This window comes from Corvus hawaiiensis, chromosome Z (genome assembly GCF_020740725.1).
Source record: "Corvus hawaiiensis isolate bCorHaw1 chromosome Z, bCorHaw1.pri.cur, whole genome shotgun sequence".
In the NCBI taxonomy this organism is placed as follows: domain Eukaryota; kingdom Metazoa; phylum Chordata; class Aves; order Passeriformes; family Corvidae; genus Corvus; species Corvus hawaiiensis.
This window is the reverse complement of record NC_063255.1, coordinates 65,390,867-65,405,758: the sequence shown is the minus strand read 5'-3', so window position 1 is coordinate 65,405,758 and position 14,892 is coordinate 65,390,867. Positions and strand designations below refer to the sequence as shown.

At 40.1% G+C, this 14,892-nt stretch overlaps 2 protein-coding genes across 2 annotated transcripts in view; one reads left to right on the top strand and one right to left on the bottom strand.

Moving 5' to 3' along the window:
• ERMP1 (endoplasmic reticulum metallopeptidase 1) overlaps positions 1 to 1,922 on the bottom strand; it is a 34,262-nt gene extending 32,340 nt beyond the window's left edge. The window contains exon 1 of the mRNA XM_048292741.1: positions 1,903 to 1,922. Coding sequence (XP_048148698.1) covers positions 1,903 to 1,907 — 5 coding nt within the window. The 5' untranslated portion in view covers positions 1,908 to 1,922. The remainder of the gene's footprint in view (positions 1 to 1,902) is intronic.
• On the top strand, positions 845 to 9,719 carry LOC125320430 (monocarboxylate transporter 13-like). The gene is made up of 4 exons (XM_048292742.1): positions 845 to 1,136; positions 4,450 to 4,593; positions 5,712 to 6,515; positions 8,317 to 9,719. The coding sequence occupies exons 1-4, from the start codon at positions 935 to 937 to the stop codon at positions 8,526 to 8,528; spliced, it is 1,362 nt and encodes a 453-aa protein (XP_048148699.1). The 5' UTR covers positions 845 to 934; the 3' UTR covers positions 8,529 to 9,719.
• Positions 9,720 to 14,892: the final 5,173 nt, after the last annotated feature.

Below are 14,892 nucleotides of genomic sequence, written 5' to 3'. Positions count from 1 at the left end.
ACAAGGCTCTGATGGCTTCTTTGCCCCACTCTGCTGCAGTGATTCAAGTCCTCCTGTGATCATGTACCTCAATGGAGCACATCACAGGACTAGTGACTGCTCCTTTGAAAATTTCAAGTGGTATGGATTCCCTCATGCAGCTCATTTTTCCCAGCTGCACAGAGGGAAGAATAATTTTAAGTACAGTACATCTTCAGCTATCTCAAGTTCCCATTCTCCTCCTGAGATAGGTCTTTTTTGGTCTTCTGCATCTTGTACAGCATGCCTGCTCAGAATTTAGTGTCCATGAAGAAACCAGAAAAATATATGAATGTTTCTCTCCCTCCAGCCAGATCCCGTGTCCTCCATGTGCTGCATGATTACTGCAAGTTTGTCACAGAACTTTTAAGGGGAAATACACTTTTTCAATTTTGTGTTTAATAAGATGTTCTTGCCTATGAATATAACTTCACAAGGATGGATGTGAACCATTTTGGCAAAAATACTTGGCGGTTCAGGAACAATTAATATTTATAAATGCTAAAATTTTGAGGACCCTAAAATTCTTCTATCTTTGAAAATCTTCATGTCTGAATCTTTTCCCATTGTCTTCTCTCCTTTGTTCACATCTGCATGCTTCTTTTGTTTTCTTCACTCTGTACTTGATTTTTTTTTTTTTTTTCTTTAATTTCTTTATTCAGTCTTCTGTCTCTTGGGGCATCTGTTCCCCAGGTAATATTTTCAGTCAAACCACTGTAATGCATGTTGTGTTTTAACTTGGTAATTACTTGTGTAAGCCATTCCTAGAATATTTTAATTAATTTCTTTAACAATGGGCCTTCTACCAATTTGCAGATCTTTTAAAAAACCTCATCACCATCACTATCACTCCAGGAAAAAAAAAAAAAAAGAAAAGACACCTCAAAATCCAGAGAAGATCTGAGAATTAGAAAACATGCAGGCTAAAGACAGCAATCCACCAGACGGTGGCTATGGATGGATTGTGGTAGTGTCAGCCTTCATGGTGATGGGCCTCACTGTTGCTGTCCTCAAGACTTTTGGTCTATTCTTTGTTGAAATCCAGCAGCACTTTGATGAACTTGCAAGCACCACTTCCTGGATCACATCAATAACTATTGCTGTCTTTCATTTAGGAGGTAGGTAGTAGTGCTCCTCTAGCATTTTATTTTAATGTATTAACTACCCGAGCAAGTTTGCAAATCTTCCTTAAAAAAACCCACCTAGAAACATGTAAGGTCTAGACTTCCTTCTTCTGTCTCTATCAAAAATACAGAAAATTTTCTTACAGAAAATTGGCATTTGCTGCCTCAGATATGGAATGGGTTAATAACAGAACTCTATAGACACAGGAATCTGATTGCCTGAAAAAACATCATGTACCTAAACTCATGATTAAGTTTTGCTACAGGCTTTGAGTTAAACTCATTAGATATAATTCTAATAGCCACAGAGCTTGTTGAATCAAGCTCTTAAACCAGTTTGTGCAAGTTCACTGATCTCTCAGAGTGACTGTCACTTTTTCAAAGTACTTCAAAACATAAAGATTGTGACCCTGTCTGGCAGGTAAACCATCTGCTACCAGAATGAATGTCAGTCCTGCTTTTTTCCACTTCTCCTTTTTATCTTCACCAAGATCCCCTTTCTTTGCATGTATTACCAATCCTGTGTCTTCTTTACCCCTGTTAGTATGATTCCAAGTTACTGATCTACCAGAAGACTCCAAGAGTTAAAAAGAAAAAAAAAAACTTCAGCTCACCCAGAGAGAGGTCAATAAAGACATGACCATGCAAGCAGAGAGTAGGAGAAGAGAGAGTGAACTATCCCAGTTAAAGGCAGTGAGCTATGAGAACAGGTCAAATACCACATCTCACCAAATGAAGGAGGGAAAAATATGAAACATACCGCATTTGACTCAACTTGGTTGTTTAGAGAGTCCTTAGTGCCCTTGTAAACTGCATGATCCTTCACATGATGGTGAGGATTCCAAACATGTGCAGGCTTGAACTGTACAGAATTTGTGAAGTCTGCTCTGCATATTCTCATAGAGATACATGGTTGCAATAGGTAAATATCCTTACATAATAAATGCTATCATAATTTTGTTTATGAAGACACTTCATTACATAGACACTGTATAATTACATGCATCCTACTCAGTCCACACCTATCAGTACTATTGCTTGCAACTGCAGTACTTCCAAACATCAAGAGCAACTGATCTTGCTTTGAAAAATGTATTCAGAAGGAAAAAAGAGTAACCCAAAGTCAAAGTAAAAAGATAAAGTAAGTCATGAGTTGAAAAGATTTTATCAGTTCCATAAACTGCTATCCTTGATGCTTGCTTTACAGTGACAGATGTAATTAACTGAAAAAAAATCATTGAAAAACCTGCTTCACAGGCCACAGAAATTAATAAATGGTAATCTATCTATTTGGTTTACAAATCAGACATATCACTGACACATTGTGATACTATTTTGTCACTCAGGCATTTGAACTTCATGAGAAGAAAAAGCCACCATAGGAGGAAAAACCTTGAAGTCCTGTTTCAGTTAGGTTTTGTTTTGTTATAACATATATTTACATTATATAGGAATGTATCAAGGAATACAGCTTAGGACACATTAATATCAAGTATAAACCAGCAAAAACGCATTTGCCTAGCCAAGTGTGAGGCCAGCCTACTTCAAAAAAGGCAGCTATAATTTTCAGCAGAAACTGTTTTTCATCCTTTGAAATACTTTGAAAATAATCCTCTTTCAGTGAATAAAGCTTGATGGCCAAACATTCCAAACCCCTTCTGTATAGTAGTTTATAAATGTCTCAGGTCAATACATAATTGTCCTCATCTTCTCCTGCCTTTGCTTCATTTATAGGGACCACAAGACTTCCTGATGAAGATCACCTGAGCCTCCAGTTCTTTGATCATGTTTCCATGCCTGGCTTACTCTTTCTTAATATGTATCTCTGGGAAACCTTAAGTGTCATTTGGCGTATTTGGCAGTATGAAGGATGATCACTGAATTATTATTTTTTCCCATTTGGATCCTTTCAACAGCAGGTCTGTTTCTTGTGTCGAAGGAGAGCATGTGCTTCCACTCGCAAGGTCTGCACTTGCAACAGGCTGTTCAGTTTACTAGAGCAAGGATTCTCCCCATCACCTTGACCAGCCTTCTCTTGGTACTGATGTACACCTCCCAACACCTTTCTCTTTGCACTCTGGTTGTCATCCCTTTCCATTGCTTGTACATTTTCTGTGTGTTGCCCTTACCCTTTCAGACTCTGGAGTCCAGCTGTTTTACCCATTTCCAGTTCTGTGGCTAGCTTCTTTCTTTCTCTTGCTACCCCATGTTTAATGTCTGCCTGTTTATTCTTATTTGCTATTTAAAAATTGAGTTTTGGTAGTATTCCTGCTCCAACTGCAGATCTTTTTCTTGTCTTCAAGCACTTTCATGGAAGTTATCCTGTGTCCTTGCTGGCTGCTCTCTCCTAATCATTGTCTTCCTACTTATTTCAATTTAGAAGCCTGGTCCTCGTTAACGGAATTCCGTTTTATGCACGAACTCCAGCTGCCAGGATATTTAACACATTGTAGGGAGCTGGTGGTACTTGGGAATCCCCTAGTGGCCATGGCTATTTAAAGAAATCCTACGGCCTTGAACTCAACTCTGTGATGCTGATGGAAAAACAGCCAGGCAGTAAAACTGATCCTTAATTAAGCAAAAATATGCCTGACATTTCAGGTGCTTCCAGACAGCAACTAGAGACCAAAGCAGCAGCTGCACATCAGATCTGTACCGCTTGCACCTTTGCCCTTCTGTTGAAGAGTCCCTGCAGTCTCTTGAGAGAAACTGTACCACTAAAATAATGATTTAAGAAATGAACTGCCAATTTTCTGTAAAAACAATAACCACAAAATAAACCCTAATTTTTGGTCCTTTATAAACTTTTAAAATTCCATTAAGGGTTGATTTTTGCAAAATTCTAGAAAACAAAAGTTAGTTTTCTCCAGAAAGTTTTCATGCCAGCCACATCAATAATATATTCCCAATAATACAGTTTTTATAGATGAACCTATAGATTCTATGGCTGAAGTTTCTGCTAAAACAGTCCATGAGGTTCTGTCATGTTGGTAGTTGTACACCTACATGAAAATCAGTAGAACTGTCCTACTATAAGGAAGGCACTAAAATGCTCTTTCCCTTTAAAAGAGTCCACATATGTTAAATATATTTTCAAATCTGTGCCTCAGGGACAGTCATTTCTCTAACAGCAAGGATACAATTTTGAAATTTTGATTGACCTCCTACCCCATCCAGCAGAGTTAAGGCTGTTTGTGTCAAGCATTATAAGGCTAGTCCTCCTCCAAATGTTTTATTTATTTGGCTGTGTTAATCAGATTATTGTTCCTAACGTATTTTTCTTTCTCCAATTTTGCTGCTGATCCAGCCCCTGTTGCCAGTTCACTATGTGTACAATACACCCATCGGACAGTTGTGATCACTGGAGGACTTCTGGCTTTTTCAGGAATGGCACTGGGGTTTTTTGGATTCAACATGGTCTGGATGTATGCAACGACCGGCTTCCTACAAGGTATGAATTTATGGCTTTATGGCTTTCTTCCAACAACATATTATTTGAGGGTGCTAGTGGTAGCAGTTTTAAAATCTGGTATCTATCTTGATTTTATGAGCAGCTAGAACCAGCAATGCTCTTTAAAAGAGATTTCCCTCCCGTCCCACTCTGGAAATAAGAATTTGTACAGGAAACCTGCAACAATGAAGATGACAAATAGATGCCAGTAATTTGGACCTGCAAATGATATGCAAGCAGAAAATTAAGTATTTTATTTTTCATTCAGAGACAAGAGCTTTGTGAAGGTTTAAAGAATCTTCATAAAGGGTGCTGAAGTTATAAGACATGGAGATTTTGTACTTTCTATCAACTTATCTTATGTTTTGAACAAAGTCCCAGGCTTCCATTTGATTCCAATCCTTTCCTTTACTCCAGGCAAAACCAGGCCAGAAAATTGTCTCCAACAGCTAGCAGATTTTCCTGGAACAGGAAGCAAAGCTAGCAGGGAATAATATAAACCATTCTGAATTTCATACTGGATGCCTGAGAAAATGTCTGGAATTTGAGCCCGTTGGCAGTCCTGGGCTGCTGAAGTCTAGGGAGACATCAAAATAACTCTAAGTTAGAGCAGGTTTTAAGTTTGCTCAAAGCAGTCGAGCGAGAAAATGAAGAGCAAACAGAGGCAATACACCAGCTTCCTTCATGTCCTGCCTCGCTTTCTACCCTGAACACAGCTCAGCTTAACCTGCTGGTCTGACCTAGTACCAACCTTAGCGCAGACAGCATGGACACTGAGATCTGTCTAGCTTCAACCCTATGACCATGTGATTTCTCATGCACTGACAAGGCTGTGAAACCAACTTCTTCTTTTTTTTTTTTTTGAAGTGAGAATGTAATAATGTATATACTTCATGTTCCTGCTTTTTCGCTTTAATATATACAACTTACAGAATATAACATCACAAATATACTCTTACATCTAATCCAGCTAAGCTCATGCTTCTGCTAGGCAAAAATGTTTTCCTTCTAACACTTTTTAACTTTACAAACGTAGGAGCACTGACTGCTTTAATGTCCACCTTCACAGAATACCTCAACAGTGTCTAACCCGTGCTATTTCTATCGGTGATTTTCAGGTCTTGGCATTTCCTTTTCGTGGACACCAGCCATTAGCATTGTTAGCCACTATTTCTCCAAGAAAAGGGCTTTGGCCAATGCTATTGCCAGTGCTGGAGAATGTGCCTTTGCATTCACGTTTGGGCCATTTTTCCAGTGGTTGATTAGTCAATATGGATGGAAAGGTGCCCTCTTGATCATAGGTGGCATCCAACTCAATATTTGTGTCTGTGGAACACTGATGCGACCCCTGGCAAGCAGCTGCCTTGAGACCAGCCATTACAAAACTGAAACACCACCTCACAACGGCGCATCCAGGAGAGACAAAGAAGATAAGTCTCCTATCACGCACAAAACTTTCAACTGGATGCTTGTGAGGCGACCAGAATTTGTACTTTATGCCATTTTTGGTGTATTAGCCGCTATGAGTTTTTTTGTTCCTCCATTATTTTTAGTTCCACTTAGCTACAGCCTGGGAATAGATGAATCATGGACTGCATCCCTCCTATCCATTTTGGCTATAGTGGACTTTGGAGGCAGATTGCTGTGTGGCTGGTATGCCAACCTCCATATTACCAAAACCATTCATTTGCTGGCAATGACAATTACACTGATCAGTACTTCCCTGATGCTGTTGCCACTGGCTAACAATTATCTTTCCTTGGCAATATTCACTGGCTTCTATGGATTCTTCTTTGGTACAACAGTCGCCATTCACATTACAGTGCTGGCAGATGTTGTAGGCATGCCAGAATTCGACAGTGCTCTAGGGCTTTTCATGCTCATTCGAAGCACTGGAGGTTTTGTGGGGCCTCCTCTTGCGGGTAAGTTAAGACAACTCTATGCCAAATACAGTTTACAAGAAGAAAGGGGAATGGTAATCCAAACTGAAAAGATCTGGATCTGCACTCAAACTTCCCTGGTTTTTAGCTCAGGGGTATCTGAGCAAGATATATATAAAAAAGAAATAGTCATTTTAAATCCTCTTCAAAATATCTTGCTCCCTCTCTTCTCTGTGATTTTAGAGATACCTTTTCAATGAGAAAACAGGGATGAAAGGCAGGGTTCACATGGTGGAACTTCCTGCTTCCTGAATCTCACATAATGCCACTTGATGGCCACCAACTGTCTTGCTATGAAAGTGTGCCTCTGGGACAAGCAGCAGACCCACACTTTCAGAGAAGAAACTGAAATCTGAGACTAGTGATGTTGCAGAAATGCTGGTATTGTTGGGAGGGTTTCTACAGAAGTTCAAATTGAACAGCCTGAAATATTAGGCTATTAAACCTCAAGGAAATATTCAGAGAGATGCCTGCTGTTTTTAGACAGCATTTGAGCCAACTAGTATAATAAGTGAGGAAGGCAGCACATAAGAACAGTGGGAAGAAAGACCAGACAATGAGACAGCACATGGATTTATGGGCTGGCAACGAGATATAGTCATCTTGGAAAAATGTGAGACAAAGGAACTGCAAGCTGTAGAGACTTTAAAAAGGGATATGGCAAAAAAAATTGACCTGTGTGTTGTGTACAATGCAGATCTGATTCCTCATCCAAAGACCATTGCTCATGCACTACAAGTGACTTTTGTGGTAATGACATCGCTGATAGGTTGCAAATGAGTCAGACTGAATACTAGAACATTTTAACTCACTTTTGAAAATACAGGAACCAGGAAGATTTGTAGAGGGTTTGAAACAGAACAGTATCAAAAGTGTGTTGGAAAGATCTGAATAAAATACAGATTATAGTGGCTGGTCACCAGTACTGACTATCTGGGGACCAGTGTGGCCCCTTTTTGTCTATTTAGTAATCTACAAAGAAGGCATGGAAGAGCAAGGAACCCTAAGTGCCTCTCAAGCTCTCCTCTCCCCCTTTAAGTGTAAAATGTAAAACATTTGAGTTCATGGTTCCTGGGCTGATGTTAGTTTAGAATGTGGGCTAGGAAGTACCCTAAACATGGACAAACTTCCCACAAGCAAGCAGCCTTCATCAGCCCACAAAAGAATGTGCCATCATACCCACAGGGCAGCTGACACACTGCTGAAGCGCTACTACCATACTAGATTTCTCAGTACAGTACACAGTGGCATTACGTACTTTGGTTGGCTTAAAGCTCCCTGAAAACCAAGGTCTTTTTGTTAACATCTGTGACTCTTTGTAAAATGACGAACCGGAAACCCATAACACGTCAGACAAATTCTCCAACTCTGTCTCCAGCAGACGAATCTCCTTTCCTTCTTTAAACTGACTCGTGCTGTAGTTATGGTCCAAATTACAGCAACAGCTACACCACAGAACATGGAGCTACTCAGATATACAGCTGCATGGTCTGTCTTTTTCACCAGTACCTGCACTGTCTGCCACACTTTAGGTGGGAAAGTGCTTCAAACTGTGTAGTATATTGTTTCACTAGTAATGCACATATACAAAGCAATGAGATGTGAATTGTGTTTCAAAAATGCTGTAGTGGGGTGATGTTCCATGTGCTCATGATGTAGAACTCCGCAAGACAAATACATAGCCAGCACACTGTCTTTGTGAGAGGATATATTCACACTGCTGAGCTAATTTGCATTAGCCTGTTCTCCATCAATCACATTGCTGTCATTTGTTTCTCCCCAGGTCTGATTGTGGACATGGCTGGAGATTACAGAGCATGCTTCTACATGGCAGGAGCCACTCTTGTCCTATCAGCTGGATTTTTAGTCATTTTAGATCGACTCCAACAGAGAAAAAAAAAAGGAAGCAAGATTAGAACTAAACCAGAAAAGTCAACATTACCTTACCCTTCCCTCCATCTCCTGAAACATCAAACCAGAAGGTTGAGAGCCTGATGTAGTGGTGTGACTACATGAGACCTCTGACAACATTTCAGGACATATGGAAGTATTTTATTTTTGCCAAACTCACTATTAGTAGGATTTACAAAACAACAGAAGTTTTGGGTAGGAATGTTTGAAACAAAGGAAGAAAGTAATTAATTTACATGCAAACTAGAGCAGTAACCATTACCATATTATTTTGATATTAAGTTGAATTTTGACTATGCAAGTCTTCAGCGGAGTCCCACAGGGCTGTGCTAAATGAACTAGGGAAACCATGGTCTAAATTAGATTGCCATGAAGCATGTATGCAGCAGATAGAAACTCTACCCCCAAATGCAGACTGCAGCTATCACTAAAAAAGAGGAAGAGGCATGAGCTCACAGATGTTTACTTGGGGAAGTAGTGTCCAGTATTTTCAGTAAACAAGCTGGATGTGAAAGCACAAGTAAATGAATACAGTTTTGAGCTAAAGGGTTTGCAGGTACTCTACAGAGCAGGGCTGGAATAAGATAAATAAATAAACCTGATAAAAGGTAAAAGTTACATGAGTAATAGAATACAGTAGAGAGAAATGCAGTCCTAGATATCAGAAGTAAAAAGCAAAATATACTCACATAAAATGGAGAAAGATTGATGAATATTAGAGAAGACCTAAGGCCACAGTGGACTTCAAACTGAGTAACAATCCCAAATGCAACCCTGTATTACAAACAGTAAATGCCTTTGTGTGTTACGGTAATATAGAGGAGATAATGATGCTTGCAAGGCTTTAACTGGAAGAAGTACATGAGTTGCAAAGAATTAAGTGGAACATAAATGAGAAGATTAAGAAAACACAGTCAAGGAAAAAGTGTAAGAAATAAAGTTTGTCTGATTTAGAAGACAAAAATTTTTACAGGGCATGAGAACAGCCTTCAAATCCATAATAGGTTGAGATAAAGAAGACATGATTCATTCCTTTCCTTGTTCAGACAATTGGTAATTGATATCATTCACAGAAAGGCAGAGTTATGTAACAGGGAAAAAGCTTCCTTGTAGCGTGTTAAGTCACAATGCAGACGATGGGGAGAATATGAAAACACAGAGGTATCAGAGAATAAGTAACACACGATCAAGAATCTAAATATATGTGCTTCCGAGTAGTAGTATGGACTAGATGACTTCCTGAGGTCCCCTTCAGTCCCATGTTCCAATTATCCTAAGGCAAATACTTTGAGTAAATACTCTATTTATAAGAATAAAAAAGAGTCTGTATCCAAACAACTGGGGTTTTTTGTAATTTTATTTTATCGGGGGAAGACAGAACTTAAGGAAGAAAAGGCTGAATCACATTTAGAAAGAAACATTAAAAGGAAAAAAAATAGCAACCATTTAAAGCTTTCAAACTATTATGAATGTCATATCTGCTCTACTTACAAACTTCAGAAATTTTTACCATTGAAACACATCCTCTGTGAAGCCAAGTTGACATAAATCTCTCATGGGAAATAATTACTTCTTGTCTCATAAGAACAAGTATTTCAAAAATTTAATTTAACTTACAGGGAATCAGCAGAACCATTAATAAATCAACTACCCGTAACAGCTTGATTGCAGAACATATTGGGAGGAACACACCTGGGTGGGCAAAGTCTTGTAGTAAGGCTCTGAAATACCTGACAAAATCCTTTTCAAATTCATCAATTGAAAAATTTGAATTTTTCTAGGAGCATTATTCTTCAGTCTTCTGCAGTTTTCCACTACTTAGTATAACTCTTCATTTTATAAAATAGAAGTGGTATTGCTGGAGGTGGGAAGAATGGGGAAATGTTTAATAGATGCAGTTTCCATCTCTGACATTCTGTTAAAATTCTATATTTTATTTACAAGCCCTGTCACCAATTCATTTTGACATGTCCTGATGTTTGACATGGGCAGTAAAGAAGGCATTTAGTGGCATGCTGTGCTGGATGAACAGGGGCACAAGGACTAGATCAAGCGAGGTGATTGTTCCCCTCTGCTTCACAGTTATGCATACATTTTGGAGCAGCAAGCGCAGGAAAGAAGTTGACAAAGATGACTGAGCTCAGCAGAGGATCACTGAGAGGCTGTGGAACCAGAACTGGTTCAGCCAGGGAGAGCAGCAGCTTTGGGGCACCAAGCAACATCCCCAGCATCAACAGGAAGGATAGAGGAGGTGCAGCTGGGCTGTTCATGATGCCATGAAGATTTCTGCCTTTTCTTTTATATCCCTGTTATACCTTTTTGCAACTTCTGTATTGCTAGTGCTTTTTGCCTACATTCTTGGACTTGTTTGTCGAGCTAAGAGACTAAACATTTTAGAAGCTTCGTAGCTAGGGATCAGTATGCCCCAGACCCCAAGGTCCTCTCCAGAACATATTCTGTAAACCAAGATAGAACCATCCAGGGGAAGGCTCCTTGGGGAGGGGGGCTCACTTGAGCCTCTCACTGGGGATCTTTGATAGATATGCTAATTAGTAAAACCTATAATGTTATACCCAATGTTGGGGGGAGGGGGACAGAGATAGACTCGGCGAGGTGCATCTCGATGCATGTGACCTGGATGTGTACACCTAAGGATCCTTAAAGTAAATACCAAGGTAAAATCCCTTTTCCCCTTCTAACCGTGTATGACTCTTGATTTTAAGACCAGGAAAAGGCATCAGTTGCTGGCGACCACGAAGGGACCCTAAAGACCTTGAAACTCGCAGTCTTGCGTTGGAACACATCTTGCTTTGCCCCTCTCTTTGCCGGCAAATTACAGAGGGGCCGGAGCAACAATCTAAGACTGTGAGCAGGACTTTAGGACCCAGCACGGAAAGGCATCATTCACAGCAGTGCATGGTGTGAGGGTGAGGCAGCAGCAAAGCTGAACAGGAGGTGCTCAGGCTGAAGCCATGAGGACAGCCCAGCAGTAGGGACATAGTCCAGCGTGGTCATGCTGATGCCATCCTTGGGGCTTTCATGGCCCAACAGAGTGAAGTCCTGAGCAGCCTAGTCTGAGCTCAGAATCGGCTCTGTCAGGACTCAGGCTGGAGATTTCCCCAGGTTCCCACCAGCCTGCACAGGATCTTGTGAGAAATGAAAAGTCATGCTTATATTTTCTTTGCTAAATGCAATAAATAGTATTAGTCGCTTGGACACTGTCATCTTGTTGCTATGTATCTGTTTAATGGCACAAAAGAAGTCAAATCATAGACTCATAGGATTTACAGAATTGGAAAAGCTCAATCAGGAATATCAAAGTTCAACTCCTGACCACCCCAAGAGTCACACCATGTGCCTGAGAGTGTTGTCTGAATGCTTCTTGAACGCTGTCAGGCTGGTGCTGTGACCACTTCCCTGGGGAGCCTGGTCCAGTACCCAGACACCCTCCAGTTGAAGAACTTCTTCCTGATACCCAACCTAACCCTCCCCTGATACAACTTCAGGCCATTCCCTTGGGTCCTGTCACTGGTCTCCAGAGAGAAGAGATCAGTGCCTGCCCCTCCTCTTCCTCTCATGAGGATGCTGAAGACTACAATGAGGTTTCCCCTCAGTCAATTTATTTTTGGCACTGTTGCTACAGGATTAAGACTACCATTCCTTCTTTACTGTAAAATTCAGGGATGGAGCAGAGGGAGATGGGTCTGACAGTAAGGACCACAGCTTCACTTGGAAATTACTTGAGGAGGAAGTTTCTGTCATGAACCAAGCTTTCAGGATGAACATATTTAGGGTGTTTGAGCAAGGCAGTCTACAGGATATGTTACTCCCTGGAGGGGCCTTCAGTCAAGGCAGGAACAAGTTGAGGAATAGTTTATTTTCAAAAAGCTTCAAATCTGGCCTATAGCGGAACTCTTCAGCCTGGAAGCCAGATAATACCTCCTTCAAAGTAAGTCCCCAAACCACGGAGAGATACAGATCCACAGGACGAACTGAAAGGGATATAATTCCTTATTCTCTCTTACAGTACTGTGTTACTGTTAATGTAGATTTAGCAGTGAAATACTTATTTCCACTGAATTTCCCATAAAACCCAAAACTAAAGTCTTTACTAAATCAAGTGTCAAGGTACTTGTGTTTCTTTGCTCTGTCTGCTGTAGGAAGCCTCAAATGTCAGAGAAAAATAATTATCAATTAAAGGAAGTAAATTAATAAAAATCCTAGGACCTTGTCCTCGAAAGATGGAATCACAATGTCAACATCACAAAACCAATCAATAGCTATTCTTTTTCAAAGGTCAGGCCTGTTATTTGTAGTTACACTACAAGCATTCATTTCCTACCTTTCACCAAGATTCATCAGTGTCCTGGGTTTGCCACAGGTTTAGCAATCACAAAAAAACCTGGGTTACTTCGGGGTTTCTCCAAAGTACTCCTCTTCCACCCACTTCTCCTGAAATACTGTCTTTGAAAAGGTAGCACCTTTGGAATCTATATAGTCAATACCAGCGACTTTACAATGATGGAGTTAGCAGCACTACATCAGAGAAATAAGATTTTGTAAAAAGCTTGAGATCAGAATCAGGATGTGGTGTTTCACATCCTCATCCATCCATTCAACTCCTCAATAGCAGCATTCTGCATTTACATTCCAGATGGCACCACAGATCCATGACAAAGTTGTTATTTTTTTCCCTTTTTTGTTGTACTATTAACAACAGATTCATTCAGAACACAAAATATTCAAGCAGTTGACATTTTGCCCCATACATCATTTGAGGCAAATAAGGGTCGGAGACTAGTTTTGCTACATAAACAAATCACATGGATTTTCTTTATTAGCATTTTGATTCTCACAAGATCAAACAGCGCCCTTCAGTTATCATCCTCTTCCAGAAGCTTTTCTTCAGGAAAACACATGACTTGATAAAGAACTCTATAACATTTTCAAAATGCACAAAGGCTGGCATGTTTCTTGGGAACTTGGCAGACTGTGATAGCGTCCATCTACAGTTTTACCCACATGGATATTTACAGAAACTTCCCTGCACCTCTTTCACCTTTGAAATTCCTACTGAGTTTATCTGGGATAACTTGGCCAAATTAGTAACTTTATGCTCCTCACTGTTCATTTTTCTTGTACCCTTTATTTTCCCCTCTGAAAAAACTGTGTTGTTTCAAACTTTAATGGGTGTAGCAAGACCAACTAGATCCTTCTGGTGCTAATCACAGAATGACTGAGTTTGGAAGGCACCTCTGGAGATCCTGTGGTCTAACCCCCTGCTGCAGCAGAGCCACCTGGAGCTGGTTGCCCATGACTGTGTCCAGATGGCTTTTGCAGATCTCCAATGAGGGAGACTCAACAAACTGTATGGGCAACATGTGCCAGTGCCCAGTAACCCTCACAGAAAAAAAAGTTTCCTATTGTTCAGAGAGCACAGCCTGTGTTTCAGTCTGTGCCCACTGCCTCTGGTCCTGCCATTAGGCACTCTAATGGAGAAAGTATATAAAGACAGGTCAGATTTTTACTATCATTAGGAAAAATACATAAGCAGAAAAATGGTGACTTCCGAGCCCTGCACTAGCTAAAAAATATCGATGTTAATACTTTTCATCTGACTTCCTAATGAAATGGATGTTGGTCACTCACATTATCTGTTCTTTCCTATTTTCTTTGGAGTGTGTCAGCCATTTTCAGCACATTTAGAGCCTGGTGCACAGCTTTAAAGACAAGTGAAAACTTAAAAGTGTTTAATCCTTCAAACTTAAAAAATCTGTGGAAGGACAGAGAGGCTCAGATTAATGATTCATTAGGATACATGACAAGCAGAACCTAGCTCTTGTATCTTCTCTCTCTTCTAGCAGTAACTAACTGCTGGTATATCATAGTACCCAGACCTCTGAATCAATCACAGACTGCCATTTCTTGCCTAATCTTGTCAATGGAATTACTACACAGTTACCACAGGCAAAGGCCAGGCTTCATTAGTTCTGCAGCCCATGGGGCAGACTCTCTTTTTGTTGCAGTGTTCGCTTCTTTGTATAGAGTTAAACTGTATTTACCTTAATCTGAGACACTTTTGTCATAGTGTAATGAATTTTGGTCCACATATGCTAGTTAGCACAGTGTTAAAACGGTGCAAAAACTGTGCATAAACAAAGCTATAGTAAATACATGGAAATATACCAGTCCTCTGTAACAAAATAACCAGCCTTAGATCAAAACATGTTTGAATCTATAAACAGTCTGCCCACTCTAGGAGCTTGTACTTATTGGGCAGGTAAAAAGGTGTTGGTCTGTCTCTCAGAGCACATGTAAATAATCAAGTAATAATAGATTTTTCTGCTGCTTTTTAAGAGGGAAGAATGCAGAAGAAAATGAGAAGTTGTGTCCTCAGCCCTTTCAAGCTAATTAATGCATTCAGAGGCTGTACTGAAAGGAATTTAAA